The sequence below is a fragment of the Poromitra crassiceps genome, assembly GCF_964638095.1.
Source record: "Poromitra crassiceps genome assembly, chromosome: 21".
Lineage (NCBI taxonomy): Eukaryota > Metazoa > Chordata > Actinopteri > Beryciformes > Melamphaidae > Poromitra > Poromitra crassiceps.
The window spans coordinates 1,928,621-1,950,000 of record NC_139638.1 but is presented as its reverse complement, the minus strand read 5'-3'; the positions used below and the strand labels follow the sequence as shown (position 1 = coordinate 1,950,000).

Sequence of the window (21,380 nt, the reverse complement as noted above, 5' to 3'; positions counted from 1 at the left end):
TCAGTGCTCGGTCCCCTACTCTTCATCCTGTACATCCTCCCCCTTGGTCACATCCTCCGCCGCCACGGCCTCCGTTTCCACTGCTACGCCGACGACACTCAACTATACCTCTCCTCCAAAACCATCACTCCAGCCACCCACTCCACCCTCTCCGCCTGCCTTACCGACATAAAATCCTGGATGCAAGAGAACTTTCTCAAACTCAACTGCAATAAATCCGAAATCCTCATCATTGGCCCAAACTCCCTCACCCGCTCTGCTCAGGACTTTACACTTAACATCGACGGCTCCAACATCACCCCCTCCACCCAAGTCCGCAACCTCGGCCTCATCCTTGACCCCACCCTCTCCTTCCTTCCCCATGCCAACCATGTCACCAAAACCGCCTTCTTTCATCTCAGGAACATTGCTCGCCTCCGCCCCTCCCTGTCCTTCTCCGCCGCTGAAACCCTCATCCATGCCCTCATAACCTCCAGACTCGACTACTGCAATAGTATCCTCTATGGCTCACCCAACAAAATCCTCAATAAACTTACAGAACTCTGCTGCCCGCCTCCTCACCTCCACCCGCCGCCAAGACCATATCACCCCTGTCCTTCATGACCTCCACTGGCTCCCAGTCAAACATAGGATCAACTTTAAAATACTACTCATCACTTACAAAGCCCTAAACAACCTGGCCCCCCCCTACCTCTCCGATCTCCTCCCCCGCCACGCCCCCACTCGCAGCCTCAGGTCTGGAGACACAAACTGCTTGAGGATCCCCAGGACCAAGCTCCGGACCTGGGGCGACAGGGCCTTCTCAGTCGCTGCACCCTCCCTCTGGAACACTCTCCGCATCCACATCCGTCAAGCAAACACCCTACCATCTTTCAAACAGGCCCTCAAAACCCACCTCTTCACACTCGCCTTCACCTGCTAACCCCATCTCTTATTTCTTATTTCTATTTATTTTCCTATTACAAATGTATAAATGATTTTACTCTGTGTGTAAAGCGACTTTGAGTACTTAGAAAAGCGCTATATAAATTGAATGTATTATTATTATTATTATTGTCTTGTTGAAGACAGCCCAGGTGACTTACAATGTTTTTATAGGCAATAAGGTTTTCAGTTCATACGAGGAAAATACACGCTGTGTGTCTAATATTCAACGTTTGAACGTAACCTGCAACCCCCCCCCCCCCCCTTCCATCCAGGCCACAGCAATTAGTCAGTAATAAACTGGTCTGTGGTGCAAAACAGGTTGGGAACACCTGTGTAAACCATCAGGTTTACACAGGTCCGGACGGCATCCCTGGGCGGGTCCTCAAGGCCTGCGCCCACCAGCTGGCAGCCGTGTACACAGACATCTTCAACCAGTCCCTCTCCCTCCGACGAGTTCCCTCCTGCTTCAAGGCAGCAACAATCATCCCCATTCCCAAACAGAAAAAAGTGACCAGCCTCAATGACTGGCGCCCTATAGCCCTCACACCAATAGCCAGCAAGTGCCTTGAAAAGCTGGTCATATCAAAGATCCGTCCCACACTCCCCCCGGACCACGACCCGCTGCAGTTTGCATACCGCCCCAACAGGAGCACAGCGGATGCAGTGGCACACGTGCTCCACACCGCCCTGTCCCACCTGGAGGGGAAGGACACCTATGTGAGAATGCTGTTCGTGGACTACAGCTCAGCATTCAACACCATAGTACCCTCCAGGCTGGTAAGCAAACTCAGGGACCTGGGACTAAACACAGCGATGTGCGACTGGATCCTGGACTTCCTGACAGACCGCCGCCAGGTGGTGAGGGTGGGCAACCTCACCTCCTCCCCGCTGACCATCAGCATAGGAGCACCCCAGGGGTGCGTCTCCAGCCCCTTCTGGTACGACCTCTACACCCACGACTGCGTGGCGACTCAAACTTCAAACACCATCGTGAAGTTTGCAGACGACACAGCAGTCGTGGGGCTGATCTCGGGGGGCGACGAGACGGCCTACAGAGAGGAGGTGAGGGTCCTGGAACAATGGTGCCAGGACAACCACCTCTCTCTGAACGTCTCCAAGACCAAGGAGATCATTGTGGACTACAGGAGAGGGGGGGGCACACACCCCCCAATCACCATCAACGGCACAGTGGTGGAAAGGGTGGACAGCTTCAAGTACCTGGGAGTCAACATCCACCAGGACCTGACCTGGGCCGGCCACACCGCCACTGTTGTCAAAAAGGCCCAACAGCGAATACACGGACTCAGGCGCCTGAAGAAGTTTGGGCTAAGGAAAGAAATCCTCAGGGACTTCTACAGAGGCACCATTGAAAGCCTGCTGACTGGCTGCTTCACCGCCTGGTACGGGAACTGTACCACCATGGACCGCAGGGCGCTACGGAGGGTGAGGCGCGCGGCCCAGCACGTAACAGGAGACGAGTTGCCAGAACTGCACGAACTGTATAACCAGCGGTGCCTCAGGAGGTCCCTGAAGATCATCAAAGACACAAACCATCCCCACAACAGCCTGTTCTCCCGGCTACCCTCAGGGAGGAGATACAGGGTTCCAAAAACACGCACAAATCGCTTGAGGAACAGTTTCTTCCCGCAGGCCACGAGACTCCTAAATATGCACAAATAGTGCAGTAGTCGTACCGCAGTACCGTACTGCAGCTGCTACTATTACGGATGCCTAACGTTTAATTGTAAATTTAAGTGTATGTTTAATAAGGTGCCTAACGTTTAATTGTAAATTTAAGTGTATGTTTAATAAGGTACATGCTATTTGCACATGTATGTATAAAACGTTGAATTTGGAATGTCTGAACACGTCTAACGTATGCACATGACATGTGCACCTATGTGCAATGAATATGCCACTGTCGTATAAGCCACCGACTTGTCTTATTGCTTATAAGATGCCTATTTCTTATTGCCTTATTGCTGTCTTATTGCTTATTGATGCCTATTTCTTATTGCCTATTACTTATTGCTGTTGCCTATTTGTACTATGTCGTAAACGGAGTCCACTGCACAAGAATTTCACACGTGGTACTTGTACCATGGAGTGACAATAAAAATCTTGAATCTTGAGGTCATGTGACCTCACATTGTGTTTCATTCTATGAGACCGTCTGGTCTCTGCCCCAGGCTTTCAGAATGTACAAAGTGCACTAGCCAATCAGGGACCTGCCTCATAGTTGACATCGTAACTGGCAAAGACGACGGTTTAATTTTTAATTTCTAACTGTGTGCTTTCCTGCTGCCCCCCCCCCCCCCCACACACACACACACACACACACACACACACACACAGGCATCAGGAAGGTGGCATTCTCCACCTCTCTGGGTGGTGATGGCACAAGGGGACCCTTCAATGACTCCACAATGCTGATCTACAGTAAAGTCTTCACCAACACTGGACAGGCTTACAACTCCAATACAGGTAGTGATGCAACACGCACACGCACACGCACGCGCACGCACATGCACACGCACACGCACACGCACACGCACACGCACGCGCAGGTTTATCAGTGTCTCACTCTAGCAGGCTGAAACTTTTCCTAAATTCACTTCATTTTAAAACTGTGACAGTTCACACAACTTAAACACTACATAGATATATTATACAGCAGACTTGAGCTACTTCTGCTAACACTCACATAGTCAAAATATATACAATGTGATGTATAGTTTTGAGATATGAATGTTTGTTTAGCACAGCTTTACAGCTTTATTTCATACTATTTAACTGCTGCAGTGGCATGCAGAAGTGCTTTTTTGTTGTCATGATGTCACGCTGATGCGTCCTATAGATACAGTGGGTCAGGTTACTTCTGATAACGTGTGTGTGTGTGTGTGTGTGTGTGTGTGTGTGTGTGTGTGTGTGTGTGGGTGTGTGTGTGGGTGTGTGTGTGTGTGTGTGTGTGTGTGTGTGTGTGTGGGTGTGTGTGTGGGGAAAACAGGAGGATTTCCTCCACCCTGACCCACTGACACTGCATCTATGATGAGACACCACTTGAATGTATACTCAAATCCTGGAGCTTTCCTAGTGGATATACTGCATATACCTGTGTATCACATAGACAACACTGCACGCATGCACAAAAACACACGCACACGCACGCACGCACGCACGCGCATGCACACACGCACACACACACACACACACACACACACACACACACACACACACACACACACACACATCTAACCTTGTGTTAAACGTCAGTTTTATTTGAAATGCATGGGAAGTAAAAATGTGAAGGTTGAAACTGGTCCAGCTGCATCTGATGTTGGTGAGCAGAATATATTCTGCTTTTCATAATAAACCCTATGTTGACACTAAGTGGAATATTGCTTTGAAGACACACTGTTCTCCTGGAAGGAACAGGAACGGGAGTTCAGTTCACGGAGACTTTTATTTTGGAGTCTTTCTGCTGCAGGTATCTTCACAGCACCGGTGAGAGGAGGCTACTACTTCAGATTCACAGCCAAAGGCTACAAAACCCCCAGCAGCAAGACAGGAGTGCGTCTCTACAAGAACAACGAGAACCTGATGACGAACTCAGAGCCCCCCACCGAGAGCGTCGACACAGACACCACCTTCTCCAACGCTCTGGTCCTGGAGCTGCAGGCTGGAGACAGGGTCTACATGAAACTCATCTCAAAGCAAACAATCTATGACAATTCTGGCTGCCACTCCACCTTCAGCGGCTTCCTGCTCTACACTTTGTAAATTTCACTTTAAAAATGGATCTCAGCTCACCCTTAAACCCTACACACTGTGGACATGGGATGATGCTATTTTCTGTTGCAGCTTTCTGATTTAAATAGAATCAATGAAATAGCTTCAATAAATAAACAAATACATTTAGAAGAGAACAAATTTGCATGTGAAATAATAAAAACCCTATTGCAGCTTTAAAACTCTGACCCACTTAAAGTATTTAGTAGATAGTAGATGTGATGCTTATAGCAGAGGAGGGTAAATATCTTTCCTGGGGGGCCAAATGAGAAACCCAGATTGTTGTTGGGGTCTTTTTCTTTGGTAAAGTCATAACCTCTCATTTTAAATGATAGAAAACATGCTGTGTACTTATTCAGGAAGAAGCACATTCATGACAGACAAGCGTTTAAAAATAAAAGCCAATTTAGATCATCTCATTTGATGTTTCTATCTTCATAAGTAAATTATGTGGTTTGTCTTATGGTGCATGTCCACTTGTCTGGGTTTTTTAACACAGGACCGCTCTGCTCCCACAAAATTGTACGCTTGTGGGAGGGTCTCGATAGCCTGGCTCCAGACCTTCGAAGTCCCGCCCACTCCACAGTTGTGAAGTTGGCTGTTCTTTGGTCTGGCATCGTCGAGTGCACTGATTGGCTAACGCTGTTGTCAGTCTTGCACTATAGCTAGTCATGCACAACAGAAACAGAGACAGGCTATCTCTGCTTTGGCTACTAAATGTGGTAGTTGTAAACTTCACACTAATCAATATCATCGCTTTCAAGCCACAACTGAACAAAATGTCAAAATGATTAAAGGTCCCATATTATGCTATTTTTAGCTGTTTAAAACCATGTCGCTGGGTTTCTTAAAACAAGGTTACAAAACAAACCCAACAAAAACCATGAGAAACAAACTGAAGATTATCCTGCTGAACCCAAATTCGCATTCCCATAAACTTTTGTTAACCACAGACTTTATTTTATGCATTTCAGTGAAATCTCCATTCTAAAACCTCATTCACTTTTCCTCTTACATTGCTGCGGTGCTCTATTCAGTCTGAATATCAGGCTAAGGGCTCCATGTTTGTTGCTTGCTGCACGTGATTGGATGAACAACACGTTCCCCATTGTTGGCTGTCCTCCACGGTTTGAAGCGTAGAAAAAACATGGCGGCAAATTAGAAACTTTCTCTTCCTATATGAAAACCAGTCAGTGAAATATGTTTGTGATCACATGTGATGCCTATAGGCCATCATGCTGTGTCTCCCTGTGCCTTTGTTTTGGGTTTAAAAGATGAGACATGAGTTCAGGAGGCGGGGCAGGGACGGGGCACGGACCTGATTTACATCAAGTATCTGGCTCGATACTTTATGTAAATGAGCCGGTGGGCAGTACCTGCTCCCGGCTCCTGGAACTCCCCGCCTGGCCCACAATGCATTGCACAGCTGTCTCCAATACACAATGAATGGGACGTGTGTAAAAACCCAGACAAGTGGACATGCACCATTAGACCTCCCGGGCCAGGCAGAACCATCATGAGGGCCGCATCTGGCGCCCTGGGCGGATAATGCCCGGGTCTGGCTGTGTGTGTGTGTGTGTGTGTGTGTGTGTGTGTGTGTGTGTGTGTGTGTGTGTGTGCGTGTGTGTGTGTGTGTGTGTGTGTGTGTGTGTGTGTGCGTGCTTCCGTGCGTGCTTCCGTGCGTGCGTGCGTAGGGTTTCCACACCATATCACTGATGAGTAAACTTTTCCATATTTTCACATTTCCATGACCAGATTTTTATGAGACTGGATTTTATTTCACTGTTTCTTATTTGTTTGTTTACTTTCTATACATTGTTTTATATATCTACTTTTTCTTTATGTACTGTTTTTAATCTGTTAAATTGTTTTATTCTTTCTTTTAACAAAACAACCACTCAGCTAAATTCCTTGTATGTGCAAATATATTTACCAATTAAAGGATTCTGATTAAAGAGTAAATATGAACTACATTTTCTTTAAGCATTGGTTTATCACTTTAAAATCAATGATTTATTTATTAGGGATTATTTTACACTTGTGAACAACACAGGGGGCCGTTATAGATTGAGACGGTTTTCACGGAATTGTCAGTCAGCCTTTGATCGATGTCCTTGTTTGTTGTTTTAGCTTGTTTGCAATACTTTCCCCCTCCCTGTAGGCCTACATTGAGAGCAGCAATACCTTTTCCCCCCTGTAGGCCTACATTGAGAGCAACAACTTATACCAGAGTAAAATTCCTTGTATTTCTACATTATTAGCCAATAAAGCTGATTCTGATTCTGGTCCTGTTAGTCCTGCTCTACTGTACTAGTAAACACTGCAACAGGAAGTGAGCTGGGGTTCAATTTAGAATGTTTTGTTGTCAAATTAAAACCGTCAATGTACCCTGCTTTGCCCGGGTTAAATAGGCACAAAGCAATATTTTTCTGTACATGTTCAGGAATGGTTAGACAGTGAATAGTTTAATACAACTTTTTTTTATCATCCTTATGGCAATGAAATATCACACATGTATCTAGGAAGCACTGAAGGGAGGAGAGAAAGGGTTAAAAAAAATCTCAGTTGAGAGACAGAGATGGAGAGAGAGAGAGAGAGAGAGGGAGAGAGGGAGAGAGAGAGAGAGGTAGAGTGACACACCTCAGAGGAAGGGACCACATGTAGGCCAATAGTAATTCCCAGAAAATGAGAAAATAGTTTATTTTTATTTTTAATTTCGTTTTTCGTTTTTTCCATGAATACACAAGTTTAGGTTTTGAACTATCCATTCCACATAAAATGCAGCCGTTTTAGAACACGTAAATAAGTGTATCTTGTTAAATAAAAGTCCTTGTTGTCCAGTCCTCCCTTACCTGGCTGCCTAGGTGTGAAAAGCGTCTCCAACTTTGAGGGCCGTTATCTCTGAATGTGGCTTTTAGGCTCCTTCATTTCCTTTCAGAATACAATGTGTGACACATCATTTGAAAGTTTACAATCTGCACTTTCATAATCTGTAAAAAAACAGAAAAATGACCTCCGCCTACATGTGGGTCGAAATACCAGCAGCTGTCACGTACGTGAGCACGTTCCTGATGTTATAAGTGATGTGTGTCACACGGCTGCATGGACACACGCACACACACACACACACACACACACACAGGGGATGACATGCAGCAAAGTGCCACGGGTCGGATTGGAACCCGGGCCGACCGCAGGAAGCGAAGCACTAAACCTTTATTGTACGTATTCTACCAGGTGAGCCACCAGGGAACCCCATAATTCTTAATTTTAATTAAATACAGTAGGGAATTATAATTAATTATGTTGTAGAGGTAAATAACCTGGCAAGCCACCTGTATCTCAGGGATTCCTTTCAAGCACCCAAAAGAACTAGACAACTTCTTGTTGATGTGAGTATCTGTATGTATATTTAGACAACAGAGGAGGGCAGTGTAGGGCCACCAAATAGGGACATGATAATGTTTCCACTCCTTTACATATATTTAGACCTGCATGCACTGGAAACAAATATCATGTTAGTCAATCAATTCATTGCATATTCAATTTAAAACATTTTTTACACAATATTTATTGGTGCGTTCAAAAAGTTTGGCATGTGGCGTAAGTTTTGCAGGCGATTGCTCTGGATTTGAATCTTTTAGTTGCAGTGTGATCCCTTCAGAGTAATTGATTGCTTCTGCCTGTCCCATGTGAAGCCTCTGGTGCTGACACTCGCTGCAAAGGCCTTTGTGTGTCAATGCTGGTAGCCCAGCAGTATTTCAACACATTTCAATAAATACATGTACACACACACACACACACACACACACACACACACACACACACACACACACACACACACACACACACACACGAATACTGCCCTGAATACACCACAGTGAACAAAGAAATGCTATCACTAAACTAATGACTAGAAATAATATTGATACACATATGGGGCCCTATCGTTGCAATCGGCGCAGAAACTGCATTTAAGGCCTGGCCTAGCCCAGTTAGTGGGTGTGGACCAGCGCACACGCTATCTTGGTATCGGCGCTACACGCAGCCTCAACCATTATAACCACGCCTTTTAAGCGTAAAATTATGCATAGTCCGCTCATTGGAGAATTGCAGTAAAGAGTCACACGCTTGCCTTTTAACTCATTGAGTGCCAGCCACTTTTGGAGAACGGACGCTCCCAGTGCCAGAGTTTCAGAGCGTTTTCAGTGATTTCTCGAGGCCCACAAAATATTGTGTGATATTACTATGTAAACACCGAACACGCACAAAGAACGATGAGACTCTATTGTATCAGCAGCAAAAAAAAAGTTTATTGATATCATTTTCCGTTCTTTAGTTATCAGCCGGAGAAGATAGGTCAAAAACAGAAAAAATTGGCGTTTCCATCTAGAAGCTGAGATATTGAGCCTTTTGTGAAATATAGCATTTCAAGCACATGACTGACTCTGAAGGTAATATTTTCTGATGTGACACCTCAAAAATAATTTACTTCAATAAAACAGTGAAAACAAAGGAATTTTGTTTGGCAAAATAATATTTTTTAGCTGCAACCAGCAGCGCTGGCCCCTGCGTGCGCAGACCCTACACCTTCTTGCTGGTCTTGATTTACTGCTGGTGGGCATCAGATAGCTTGTTTGCCTGTCTCTGTCAATCGAGCCTGCTGTGTGGGTGTTGTGTGTTGTACGCTGCCCTGCGTGCCCCACCCCCCTCCTCCTCCTCCTTCGTGGGAGTGTCTCTGCGCGACTCTGAGTGTCGCTGCGTTTGCTCTCGCTCTGCTTTTGCTCCGTCTGCACTGAAAAGTGCGCTGCATCCCCCCGCTTTTTCACAGCCTGTCCCGGCTCCCAGCTGAGAATAATGTAACTTTTCAGAAAGAGGCTGGTGTCGGCAACTAAATCATATGGAGGGGCTATTGCAGCGGAGACGGAGGAGCTCAATTGTGGTGTCAGCAGATTGACTGCTGTTCACAGGCACAGCTAACGTTATGCTTCATGCATATCGATGCGATTTCCGTTTCCTCATGACTTCTTCTCTCTTTTCTCCTGGCCTTTCTCTAATCTGGAGAGCACTGTCGCCACCTAATGGGTCCCTAAAATAGCTTTTACACATTCAACAGCCACCATACTTTCACAGGAGATGGATCTGGCTTTGATACACGTCCCACCGTCAAAAAACGCAATTGACGACTTTAGTCGTCTTTGGCACTCAACGTTACTAAAGCAATTGACGACTAAAGTCGTCATTAGCACTCAATGAGTTAAAGGAGAATTTCGTTTTTTTTTAACCTGGACCCATCTCCTGGCAATAATTATGATTTGGCCACTCACCCAGCGAAGTCTGCAGCGTTTCTGGCCGTCCTATTGTTGTTTTGAGATCAATAGCGTCCAAGTCAGTTGTAAAATGGAGCTGATTTGGGGCCAAGTGTGAGCCTGTCTTTCCTGCATCTAAATAGCTATTTTTATTCCCGTTTTCGCCACATATCGTAATAATGTGATCCCTCAACATCCACCAGAGTGATATTTCGCCCCAGGCCATTTCCTGGACTCTCACAGGGATCAAATTACCTCAAACGTGATCTTGGTCACCAAGTCTCGCGAAGTCCTGCGATACTTTCCTGCCGACTGGCCAACTACAGGTAGGACGCTTTGCGGTGGTGGTTTTAGTGTAACCTATGTGGGGTTTGGCATAACCTTCGTTATTTCGAATCCCACATAGGTTGCGCCAAACCCCACATAGGTTACGCTAAAACCACCACCGCAAAGCGTGTACCTGTAGTTGGCCAGCCGGCAGGAAAGTATCGCGGGACTTCACGAGAATGGTGACCGAGATCACGTTTGAGGTAATTTGATCCCTGTGAGAGTCCAGGAAATGGCCTGGGGCGAAATATCACTCTGGTGGATGTTGAGGGATCACATTATTACGATATGTGGCGAAAACGGGAATAAAAATAGCTATTTAGATGCAGGAAACACAGGCTCACACTTGGCCCCAAATCAGCTCCATTTTACAACTGACTTGGACGCTATTGATCTCAAAACAACGCTAGGACGGCCAGAAACGCCGCAGACATCGCTGGGTGAGTGGCCAAATCATAATTATTGCCAGGAGATGGGTCCAGGTAAAAAAAAAAACGAAATTCTCCTTTAAGTCAAAGTAAAAAAGTATGCAGAACGAATCAGATCATGTTATTGGACTATAAGTATTGATGCATTAATGTGTTCAACACTGTAATGTGAATCACTGTAAAGGGAAAAGGGTGGTCAGTAAAGAAAACGTTAAGTTTTTCTTTCAGCTCAAAAAATCTTGTCAAAACATTACCCCTCGACAGCCACCGCATGTCAGTATGGAGTAACAGTGGTAAGTGGTCGCTGCCCATTTCATTGCATAGAACAGTGGTTCTCAAGCTTTTTTGGCTTCAGTACCCCCTTTCCCTGAATCCAAGTACCCCGTTTACCCGACTACAACATTTTGCTGAGAAAACGGCAAGAGAAAACTACAGCATGATGCAATGAATGAATGATAACCCACCTTTTGAAGAAAATAGCATTACAAAATAAGAATGAAGGAGTTGCAATTAGTGCCACCTGAGCATATTTATTTTGACGTTTCATTTATTTTCACGATTTATTCTTACATTTTTCCATTTCCCCCTTTCTCTCAAGTAGCCCTGTATTACCTCCACGTACCCCTAGGGGTATGTGTACCCCAGTTTGGGAACCACTGGAACCACTAGAAAATACATAAAACATGAAAAATAAGGTTATTCTGTACATATAAAACACAATCAATATTCTGCATATAAAACATAAAAACAAGGTTCTTCTGCATAAAAATGTTCTGTATATAAAACATAAAAAATAAGGTTCCCCTGTATATAAAACATAAACATTAAGGTTCTCCTGTATATAAAAAGGTTATTCTGTACATATAAAAAAAACAAATCAGGTTCTTCTGTACATATAAAACAAAAAAACCCATTGTTCTACATATAAAACATAAAAATATGGTTCTTCTGTAAATATAAAACAAAAAGTAAGGTTCTTCTGTACAAATAAAACAAAAATAAGGTTATTCTGCATATAAAACATAAAATAAGGTTATTCTGCATATAAAACATAAAATAAGGTTATTCTGCATAATTATAAAACATGAAAAATAAGGCCCTTCTTCATATAAAACAAAAATGTGGTTCTGCTCCACATATAAAAAAAGGTTCTTACATTAAAAATAAATAAATAAAAAAAAACATCTCCATGAAACTAAAACTAAAATCATTCTTCTGTACATATAAAACAAATAAGGTTCTTCTGTACATATAAAACAAAAAAAATATGATTCTTCTGTAATACAAAAAATAATGTTCTTCTGGATATAAAACATAAAAAATATGGTTCTTCTGCATATAAAACATAAAACATGGTTCTTCTGTAAATCTAAAACAGTAAAGTCGACGTGAACCGGAACGGAATGCACTAGCGCGAGCCTTGGAGACTGAAAACAAATTGAGAGGCGGACCATAATGGTGTTGATTATTTGATTTGACAATTCTGAGGGCTGGCTTTGGCATTGGCCAACCTGGCGTGTTCCACCCCCAAATTCAGTGGGATTCAGCGTGTTGTCGTGCTACGCGAGTGGGATCGGCGGAGTACCAGGCAGCCACTTGCTTCGTGTGGAGCGAGCGGACAATCCGATGCATGGGTGCTGCCCGCCCGCCTGGAATCTCCGAGGGGCGACCCCTGACAGCCACGCTCTCGGAGGCGTGCGCCATTATCGTTATAAATGTAAATAATATTCCTGGAATGCGTGTTTTAACGAGCCAGTTACATTTCTTTGCATTCTTAGACATTATTGTTTTTGTTTTTTGTTCATGTTTCATACAATTGGCCAAGTTAGTAGTTAGTTTATGGGATAGGAATTCTGCCAGATGACAAGCACTAGGTACCATTTTCTACTTCATTTGGAAGAGAAAATTATCCTGAAATGAAGAATTGATTGACAGCTGCATGTCGTGAAATGATTGGTTGAAATGGGGTAGAAATTTGATAGTACTAGGTGACGTCAGCAAACTGTAGATTGCTGTTATCAATGAAATCTTGAAAAATTAACTTTTGATGTGAAAAAGTGTGAAACTGAAAAACTAGAGAAATTAGATTTTTGTGATTTTTTTTGCATACATTATTAAATAGGTGCACTGCATACCCAGGTATTTGAACTAAAAGAAAAAAAAAGTCATTGTTGGGTTCAGCTCGACTTTAAATGTGGTTAAGCTTTTCCATACTGTCAGGCCTCGTATAAAAAGGTCAGTAAATCACTTTCGGAGTGAAACTCCACTGACTCAACATGTGCTTTATAAGCAAATATTCTTAAAGACTTAAAGATGTGCTACTGAGTCTGTTACCATATTTGATCATTGACCTCAGTACAGTTCAGTTCTCATTCAGCTCCAATTCAGCCCTTTAGAAGCGAAAGGATCAAGATCACAGTAGACTTCAATCATAATTAAACTGGCTCTGTTTCCTTTCTTTATCACAAAGTCGATCACTGCACGAGCTTTGTCTGCCCTACCTTTTTCTGCCAACGCCGACTCACTTTCAGAACTGTTTATTACCTCCTTCCGCAGAAGTTCATCCAGCAATGTCTTTAGAACAGGTTCAGATACTCGTTGGATAAAATCTGGTCGAGCGGATTCCACCCTCTCTTTTGCCGAGAGACTCGGAGCCCTTGATGGCTCTTGCCTACCTGGAGAAGGACCTGGAAGGTGAGCTGGAAAAAGACAACAACCACGAGTCACATTGTAACAGAAATCTCTTAGAAATTAGAAGAATTTGAACAGGACAAAATCAAAAAATATACACTAGTATTGTAATGACCCCCAGTTCACATGTGTATTTTATATTTGTAATTATTTTATTTGACTATTTCATGCTAACAAGGAAGTGCTCTTATTTAAAAAAAAAAGTAGTTGTCGAAAATTGACGCAACTTGAAGGAAATCGGTGCCGCAGCACAGTCTCAGAGCTCTGTAAACAAGTAGAAATAAACCAGTAAAAGCATGAACGGAGAGGGATACATGTGTTTCGTGCCAGTCGAGAGGGCAATAAGGTTAGAAGTCATGCAGGCTGCATGACTTCTTATAATTCTTTTGCCTTAAATCAGCTGTTGGTGCTGCATGATACGTACGCGGCCCTTGGCCCGCCTCCGAGGCGGCCCAAGGCAACAGCGAATCACAACTCTCGTGCTGGTCACGTCACGTCATGTCCGTGTCGACGCAGCAGACACATTTTCGAGGAGCTGCACGCAGGCTGCGCTGACAGGTTCGCCGACCGCGCCGCAACCCTCGGCGTATTCGGCGAGGGGTGTGACGCAGAACTACATTTAGGCCTTTACTCGTTTTTTGACTGGGAGCTACACGTATAAAATAACTACTTTCCCTTTTGTTTTATGAAAATAATTATTCACCATTATGTACTACGGAGATGAAAGTAACCAAATCATTGAAAATCTCAAAATACCAATATCAACAATGTATAGCAGCGACATGTGAAGGGTTGTCCCAGGCCGCCATACATTTGTAGGCTTCACTTCCACTTATTTCACTCAATGACCTTTGTGCCCCTGCATTCAGTGGCAGCTGGTCACTAGAGTGTGCTGGAGCGCAGCCCCCCCCCCCCCCCCCCCTCGGTTACATGCTGCCACTCCGACGTGCTGCCACTCCGACGTTCTGCCACTCCGAAATATCGGCACTCAGAAAGGGATCATGTCTATGTTCCCCGGGTTCTATATTCCCCGTTTTTCACGCCAAACCTAACCTCCCCCCATGCCTAAACCTAACCTCCCCCAGACCCTAACCCAAAACCTAACCTCTCCCACCCCCACGCCTAAACCTAAGGTCGGCATTGCGGCTTCTAAGGTGAACGACCGCCAGTCCGAATAATGGAAGTTAACGTTCGGAGTGGCAGGGCTTCGGAAAGGCAGTCAGTAGCCCCCCCCCCCTCTACCGAGGGAGAAGAAAGAACACCTAACAAGGCCTTATTAAACATCTTAGTCTAAATTAATTTAACGTGAAATGATTATAAAATAATAATTGCATACTCACACAATGTGCCTGCATGTTAGTCTACAGTGTCAGTATCTGTGCGTGCCTGTCAGTGTCAACAGCACTGTCTACAGCCTCTGTTTGAATTATTTTGTCCCCACCTGATTTGGGCGCCGGTATAACAGGTGTATGTAGCGCATTTAGCCGATTAAACATTTACTAAGCACGTGAGCTAAGGCTGATCTGTAATTTGTTTAATTCAGATTGCCCACAAGGCGCAGATCTCAGGAAGGATATTAATTTGCTGTGAATTAAAGTGGGAGGGCAGCTTGCTAGACACTTTCAGGAAATGCAGCATACATGGAAATCAACTGAATCAGATATTTGGGACTTATTCAGCTATTCTCCTGGCAAGAATGCTCTTTCACTGGAAGAGAAACAAGGTTAAAAGCATGGAATTAAATGCATGATGATTTTACCAGCATGGAGAGCAGACGTGGTGAACTCGTTCACCTAGTTTCGCAAAGGGGGGTGGTTGGGGGGTAGAGAGTCAGACGCGCTATGACGAGCAGAGGAACATCAGAGACCGAGCACATCAGACACTACAGTAGGTGGAAATTGTTGAAACAAAACAAAGACCAAATGGCCTTGCCCCTAAAATGACAAAATTCCCACCCTGCTGTAGCAGATTAATTATTTACCTGGCAGACGATGCCAATATCTCCAGATCTCCAGACAGTCTTTTCCTGTCTGTTTATGTTGGACCACCACAGCCACTCTCTCTATGCTCGTGTTGTTGCATTCAATCAGAAATGTTGGGGAGAAATTTGGTCCAAAATGTCGTTCAAAAACACCCTCCTGAAAACCAGAACATTTTATTTTATTTTATAAGTAATAATAATGTTTGTGTTTTGCATAACCTACAAAACCTACACACAAACACACACATATACACGCACGCACACACATACATACATACAGTATATACAGGTACATATCCTTCCTATAATAAAAGTGCCTACGTGGACGAGGGGAGGGGGTCTCGTCCCCTTTGGGGTCTGTCACGATTTGCATCACGTTTCGTGACACGAAAGGCAGTGACGTCGGCCGGGCCGGGCCTAACCCTAACCCCCCCCCCCCACACACACACACACACACACACACACACACAGACTCGGCATAACGCTACCTACTGGCAAACACAAAAAGGGGTTTATCTGTACTTCAAACTTGGGGAGTGCGCTTAGGGGGACCTAATGGAGTGCAGTGCCAAATGTCGTGCTATTCGGCATAGTGGCAGCTACTGGCAAACACAAAAAATTGTTTATCTCGAAGAACCACTCGTCCGGTCGACTTCAAACTTTGGAAGTGTGCTGCTGGGACCCAGAGTGCAGTGACAAATTCCATGCTATTCGGTATAGCGCCACTTACTGGCAACACAAGAAGCGGTTTATCTCGAGAACCATTCATCTGATCGACTTCAAACTTGGGGAGTGCACTGCTGGGAACCACCCAGAACACACACAGACCTTACACACACACACCACACAATACTGGGCCGGAGTCCCAGCAAACTACATTTGAAGGCCACGTAGCGGCCTGATAATCTAGTATATATATATATATATATATATATATATATATATATATATAGTTGTCCAAAAATGTCATAAATTGTGTCTGCATGTTACAGCACTAACAGGGACATTTAGCAGGAAGTTGTATTTGACATACTCACCGGAGGCTGTACTTCATATTCCTCAGTAGACAACTCCCTCTCACAGCGGACAATGTAAGTTTCGTCTTGAGTGAGCTTAAGACAAGCGGTCGGAGCATCGATGTATTCATCTTTTTCACGTTTCGCTTTCACCTTTAATGATATCAGAACATTTGTATTTGAGAGATTATGCTCATTTTTCATCTAGACCATTGGTTCCCAAACTGTGGTCCACGGACCACCAGTTTTAAAGCCAAAGTGAAGTTTCTTGTATCATGAAACTAGAAGACCTAAGGAATCGATTTGCACCAACCATGCCATGCTAGCAGGAAGGTAGCTAAAGAACACTCCAAAGTTAGGCAAAATTTTGGTGAGGGGAAAAAAACATTTTGAAAGGGGTCCTCTTTTTCACAGCCTAATGTTAGCAGGTGTGTGTCCGTGTGGTGTGTGTCCCCGTTTTAAACCAGCTAGTAGCCTTATTGTCATTTAGCCTTTCTGCTGGTATTGCATGGTTAAATCAGCACATTTTATTATTTTATTTTATGGGGGGGGGGGGGGGGGGGGATTGGTATACGCAGTGGAAGTGGTCCCTGGGAAATTTGGTTTGGTATGTAGTGGTACTTGGGACGGAAAAGTTTGGGAACCCCTGATCTAGACAATGGCTTCACTGTCCTGTTCATGAGGACAATTCATGTTTGACATGTTTGGATGTAAGTCTAGAGAGCCAAAGTCACGCCCACTTCCGGTTTAGGCATACAAAACCATTAGTCCATCCGCCATTCTTTTCTCCATAGACATTTCATATTCTTACATACATATAAAGAAAAAAAACTTGAATGGATGCAACTGGGACGTATCCTCCGTGATGTACCCTGGGGTCATAGAATGTTTCGGGTCTCGCAACATCATACACCCTCGCCCAGGTGACCCAGCCGGGGCTGGCCAAGCCCCAACTTACGTCCCAGTAGCTACCCACGGTCAGCCCTCTAGGAAGGGTCGAAGGTGATCACGTGGTCAGGGCCACTCAATCCGCTGCTCCGGAACTACTCTGCCGGGACCGGGGGGGGGGGGGGGTGGCTCTGGTACGTAGAGGGACCGGGCTCTGTTGGTTGCCAAAAGAGTTTTACTTGGTCAAACCAAGCGATTCAGCTATAGATAGAACATTTCCCTCTGGGCCAAAACTTGTGAAAACAAATAGTGTATTAAAAAAATAAGTAAAAATATTCATTTTGTTTTTAAATTTTGGTCAGAGTGAAATGTTCTAAGGCAGTGAGGTCGCCTGGAATTCAAATAGGGTCGCCTGGAATTTCTTTAAAAAAAAATACAACAGACCCAATTTAATACTACTGAAGATGATTAGGGTCACTTGCAATGTTTTTATTTTTTTTACTTATTTTTTAGTTCTGAGTTTAATGTGATAATCTCTAATATTTCAGCTTTGTTCTCTTGGGTGACAACTATGGCAGTGAGTGGTAATTGCAAGTGACATCCAAACAGTGTTGCATTATGTGACATTAATGTCACATAATGTCACTACATACTAGTGATGCGTGGGTCACCCAGAACCCGCCGGGTCCCGCGGGCTGGCCCGCCCCGCAGGCGGTCTGGGTTGGCAAATTATGAAAATATCGTGGGTGCGGGCAGGGCAGGCTCAGACCGTGACAAAGCAACATTATTAAATAATTTAGAGCAGTGAAACGAGGTAGCCTATGTTCTCTCAAAACAAACATTTTGGAAGGATTATTCGCTGTAATTATTATTTGAAGTGTCCATAAAACTAATGCCACTGCAGATTTTCTGTTGTGGAATCGACTGTGATCTTGTCAACTTTACTGCAACGTGAGTAGGCTACGCAATTGAGAGTGCATGAGGTAATTAAAAGAAATCAGACAGCGTCAGCGAGTCTGAAGCCATATCTGCAAGCCCTGCACCTGCAGGTGCAGTAGTCACGTACGCAACAATTGAGAGTGCATGTAATTACAAGAAATGGGGAAGAATAAGAAGTGTTTCTGTAGCCTACCTCTACCTGCTACCTCCATTTGAAGACCTTGGATTAATTGAAGAAAGACCGATAATAGCGGAGTTTGTAACGAAGCAGAAAGAAGTAGATGAGATTAAAGCAGCCGCGCAACGCATGTGAGTGTGTGTGTGTGTGAGAGAGAGAAAGAGAGAGGGGGGGAGAGAGACAGAGTTACTTTGCACACCATTGGAGAGCTCTGCTGCGCTCCTCCCGAGTCCGGAGACATATTATTACATTAAATTGGCCGTTGCGGGCTGCTGGGTTGGGCTGGGTTCAGAATTTTCTGATATTTTAACAGGCCGGGCAGGGCGGGCTGGATCCAATGACGGGTTGGAGCTGTGCATCACTACTATATACTGAAAAGGCTTCCATCAATGCAGGGGCGGACTGGGATCATACTTCAGGCAATTTGGGTCGTTTGAAGCCAGATTTGGGCCGTTTGAAGCCCAATTTGGGCCGTTTGAAGCCCGATTTGGGTCGTTTGAAGCCCGATTTGGGCCTTTTGAAGCCCAATTTGGGCCGTTTGAAACCAGATTTTGCTCATTTGAAGCCAGATTTGGACTGTTTGAAGCCCAATTTGTGCTGTTTGAAGCCCAATTTGTGTCGTTTGAAGCCAGATTTGGGCCGTTTGAAGCCCAATTTGGGCCGTTTGAAGCCCAATTTGGGCAGAGGCCAATTTTACAATGAGATGCACCCACTTTAACCCTGAAGTGTAATTATGACTTCAGACTAACTAATAAAGTAATACAACCACTAGTAAACCAGTAGGCGGCGCCTTGCCTGCTGTTCAGTGAGTGGCCTGACTACGGGCAGCAAAAAATAAATAAAAATAAAAATAATTGCAGGCCAGGCCACCGGGCATTTGCCCGACGTGCCCGATTATGCAGTCCGCGCCTGCATCAATGGACCATAGCCTCAATCAACATTGTGAGTGACTCTAATTTATTTATTTTTAGGGCCGGGACTTTAACGCGTTAATTACGATTAATTAATCGCCGAAAAATTAACGCGTTAAAAAAATTAACGCATTTTAATCGCACCTTTATTTTTGCACTCGGAACGTTTCTCAGTTGATGAGTTCCAGGCATACCGATGATACCGATGCACAACGTGCAAAGAGTGACATCAGTCAGACAACAACAGCGCTGTGGGCTATGGAATTAGCAGATGAAAACGCATTGCTTGGCCCGGTGGATGGGAAGTATAGCTATAAAAAAATTGCCGATGGAACCGTGGATAGGAGCACAGTTGTGTGCAAATTGTGCAAGAAAGAGTTTGCCTATCACCGGAGCACGTCAAGCCTCCGGTATCACCTAAATGCTAAACACGGCTAGCGTGGAAGTCAGAGCTAACTTAGTGGTGCTAACGTTAGCGTTAGTCGCCAATCCACACTCGACCAGTTCCGACCAAAGATGAGTAAGTCCACGTCTGAGAAAGTCACCAACTCACTGGCTCACTGGATTGCCGTGAACTGTAGACCACTTGCCGTGGTAGAAGATGAGGGGCTTGAAAAGGTGCTACAGATTGCATCGTCTGACACAACTTATCAGCTGCCATGCAGAAAGACGATTTCCCAAAAAATCCAGCACCTTTATGACAATGAAAAGGAAGCAAAACGTTCTGTATTGGAGATAGCCCAATGTGTTGCTCTGACTGGGGATCACTGGACCTCTGTAAGCAATTCAAATTACCTCGGTGTGACTGCACACTTCATTGACAGGGGATGGCATCTTCAGTTATTTGCCATAACCATCCAGAAAACGACTATGGCGAAAACGTTGCAGAGGATTTCCGCTCTGTGGCAGAGGCCTGGGATGTTGAAGAAAGGGTCACTACAATCGCAACAGACTGCGCCCGAACCATGATGGCTGCAGCAAAACGGCTCCCATTCCACCACATGCCGTGCGTTGCTCACATGTTGCAGAGGAGCATCACTGTTTGCCTTGGTGAGAGCGGGTTTACTGACACGTTGTCAAGGTGTCGGAAGATAGTGGGTCACTTTAAGCACAGCCCTGCCAATACAGAGGAACTACACCAGCAGCAATCAGCACTTGGAGAAGAAAAAGAGGCACTGATACAGGATGTTTCCACGAGGTGGAATTCAACGCTGTGTATGATCTCTCGTCTCCTGAAGAACCAAGAGGCTGTGAAGTCTACTCTAGCCAAACAGAAGCACAAGCTAACCATGTTGACTACATCAGAGTGGGTCAAACTGCAGAAGCTGGAGACCCTCCTTGAACCATGCAGGTAAACACCCACCCACACCAATAGCTGTTTTATTAATGGGATTTATTACAATTTGCTGTCCCTTTGAAAAGCTTTGTGAATTGACTGTGAATTAGTGCAATATAAATAAAATTGCTTTTCCAAAATTAAATTTAGTGAATTTAAAAAAATCACTATAGTACGAAATTGCTACTGTTTCTATTTGTAATTTCAATTTTTTTGAATGATAATTGGTACAATAATTAAATCACTGTCCTAAACTATCCACTGCAGATATGTGACTGAGCTCCTTGGGGGTGAGACTTACGTCTCATGCTCTGTGGTGTTACCTGCTCTCCGCCACCTGGACCGCACCATGGAGGTCTCAGATGACGACCCAGCCTACGTGGTGAGGTTCAAGGCTGCCTTCTCAAAGGATCTATCCGAACGCAAAGCTACACTCAACCATGGATGGCTCAGGATGGCTACAGCACTCGATCCACGCTTTAAGGACTTCAAGTGTCTCCCAAGAGGAGAGCGAGAAGGTGTGTGGACCAGCGTTGAGGCCCTGCTGCCAGAAGCAAGAGCCACTCCCACAGAACCCACAGAGGAGCAAGCAAAGAAGAGGAGCCTCCTGCTGTTTGCTTCAGACTCTGATTCAGAGGATGAAGAGGTGCCTAAGAGGTG

At 44.7% G+C, this 21,380-nt stretch overlaps 1 protein-coding gene across 1 annotated transcript in view; it reads right to left on the bottom strand.

Annotated features, from left to right (window-relative positions):
• Positions 1-21,380, bottom strand: part of LOC310795689 (uncharacterized protein) — a gene marked incomplete at its 5' end in the record, with an annotated part of 45,614 nt that overhangs the window by 16,872 nt on the left and 7,362 nt on the right. Inside the window, 3 exons of the mRNA XM_083657758.1 lie at positions 13,325-13,479; positions 15,453-15,609; positions 16,490-16,621. Of these exons, the coding sequence (XP_083513884.1) occupies positions 13,325-13,479; positions 15,453-15,609; positions 16,490-16,621 (444 nt within the window). The remainder of the gene's footprint in view (positions 1-13,324; positions 13,480-15,452; positions 15,610-16,489; positions 16,622-21,380) is intronic.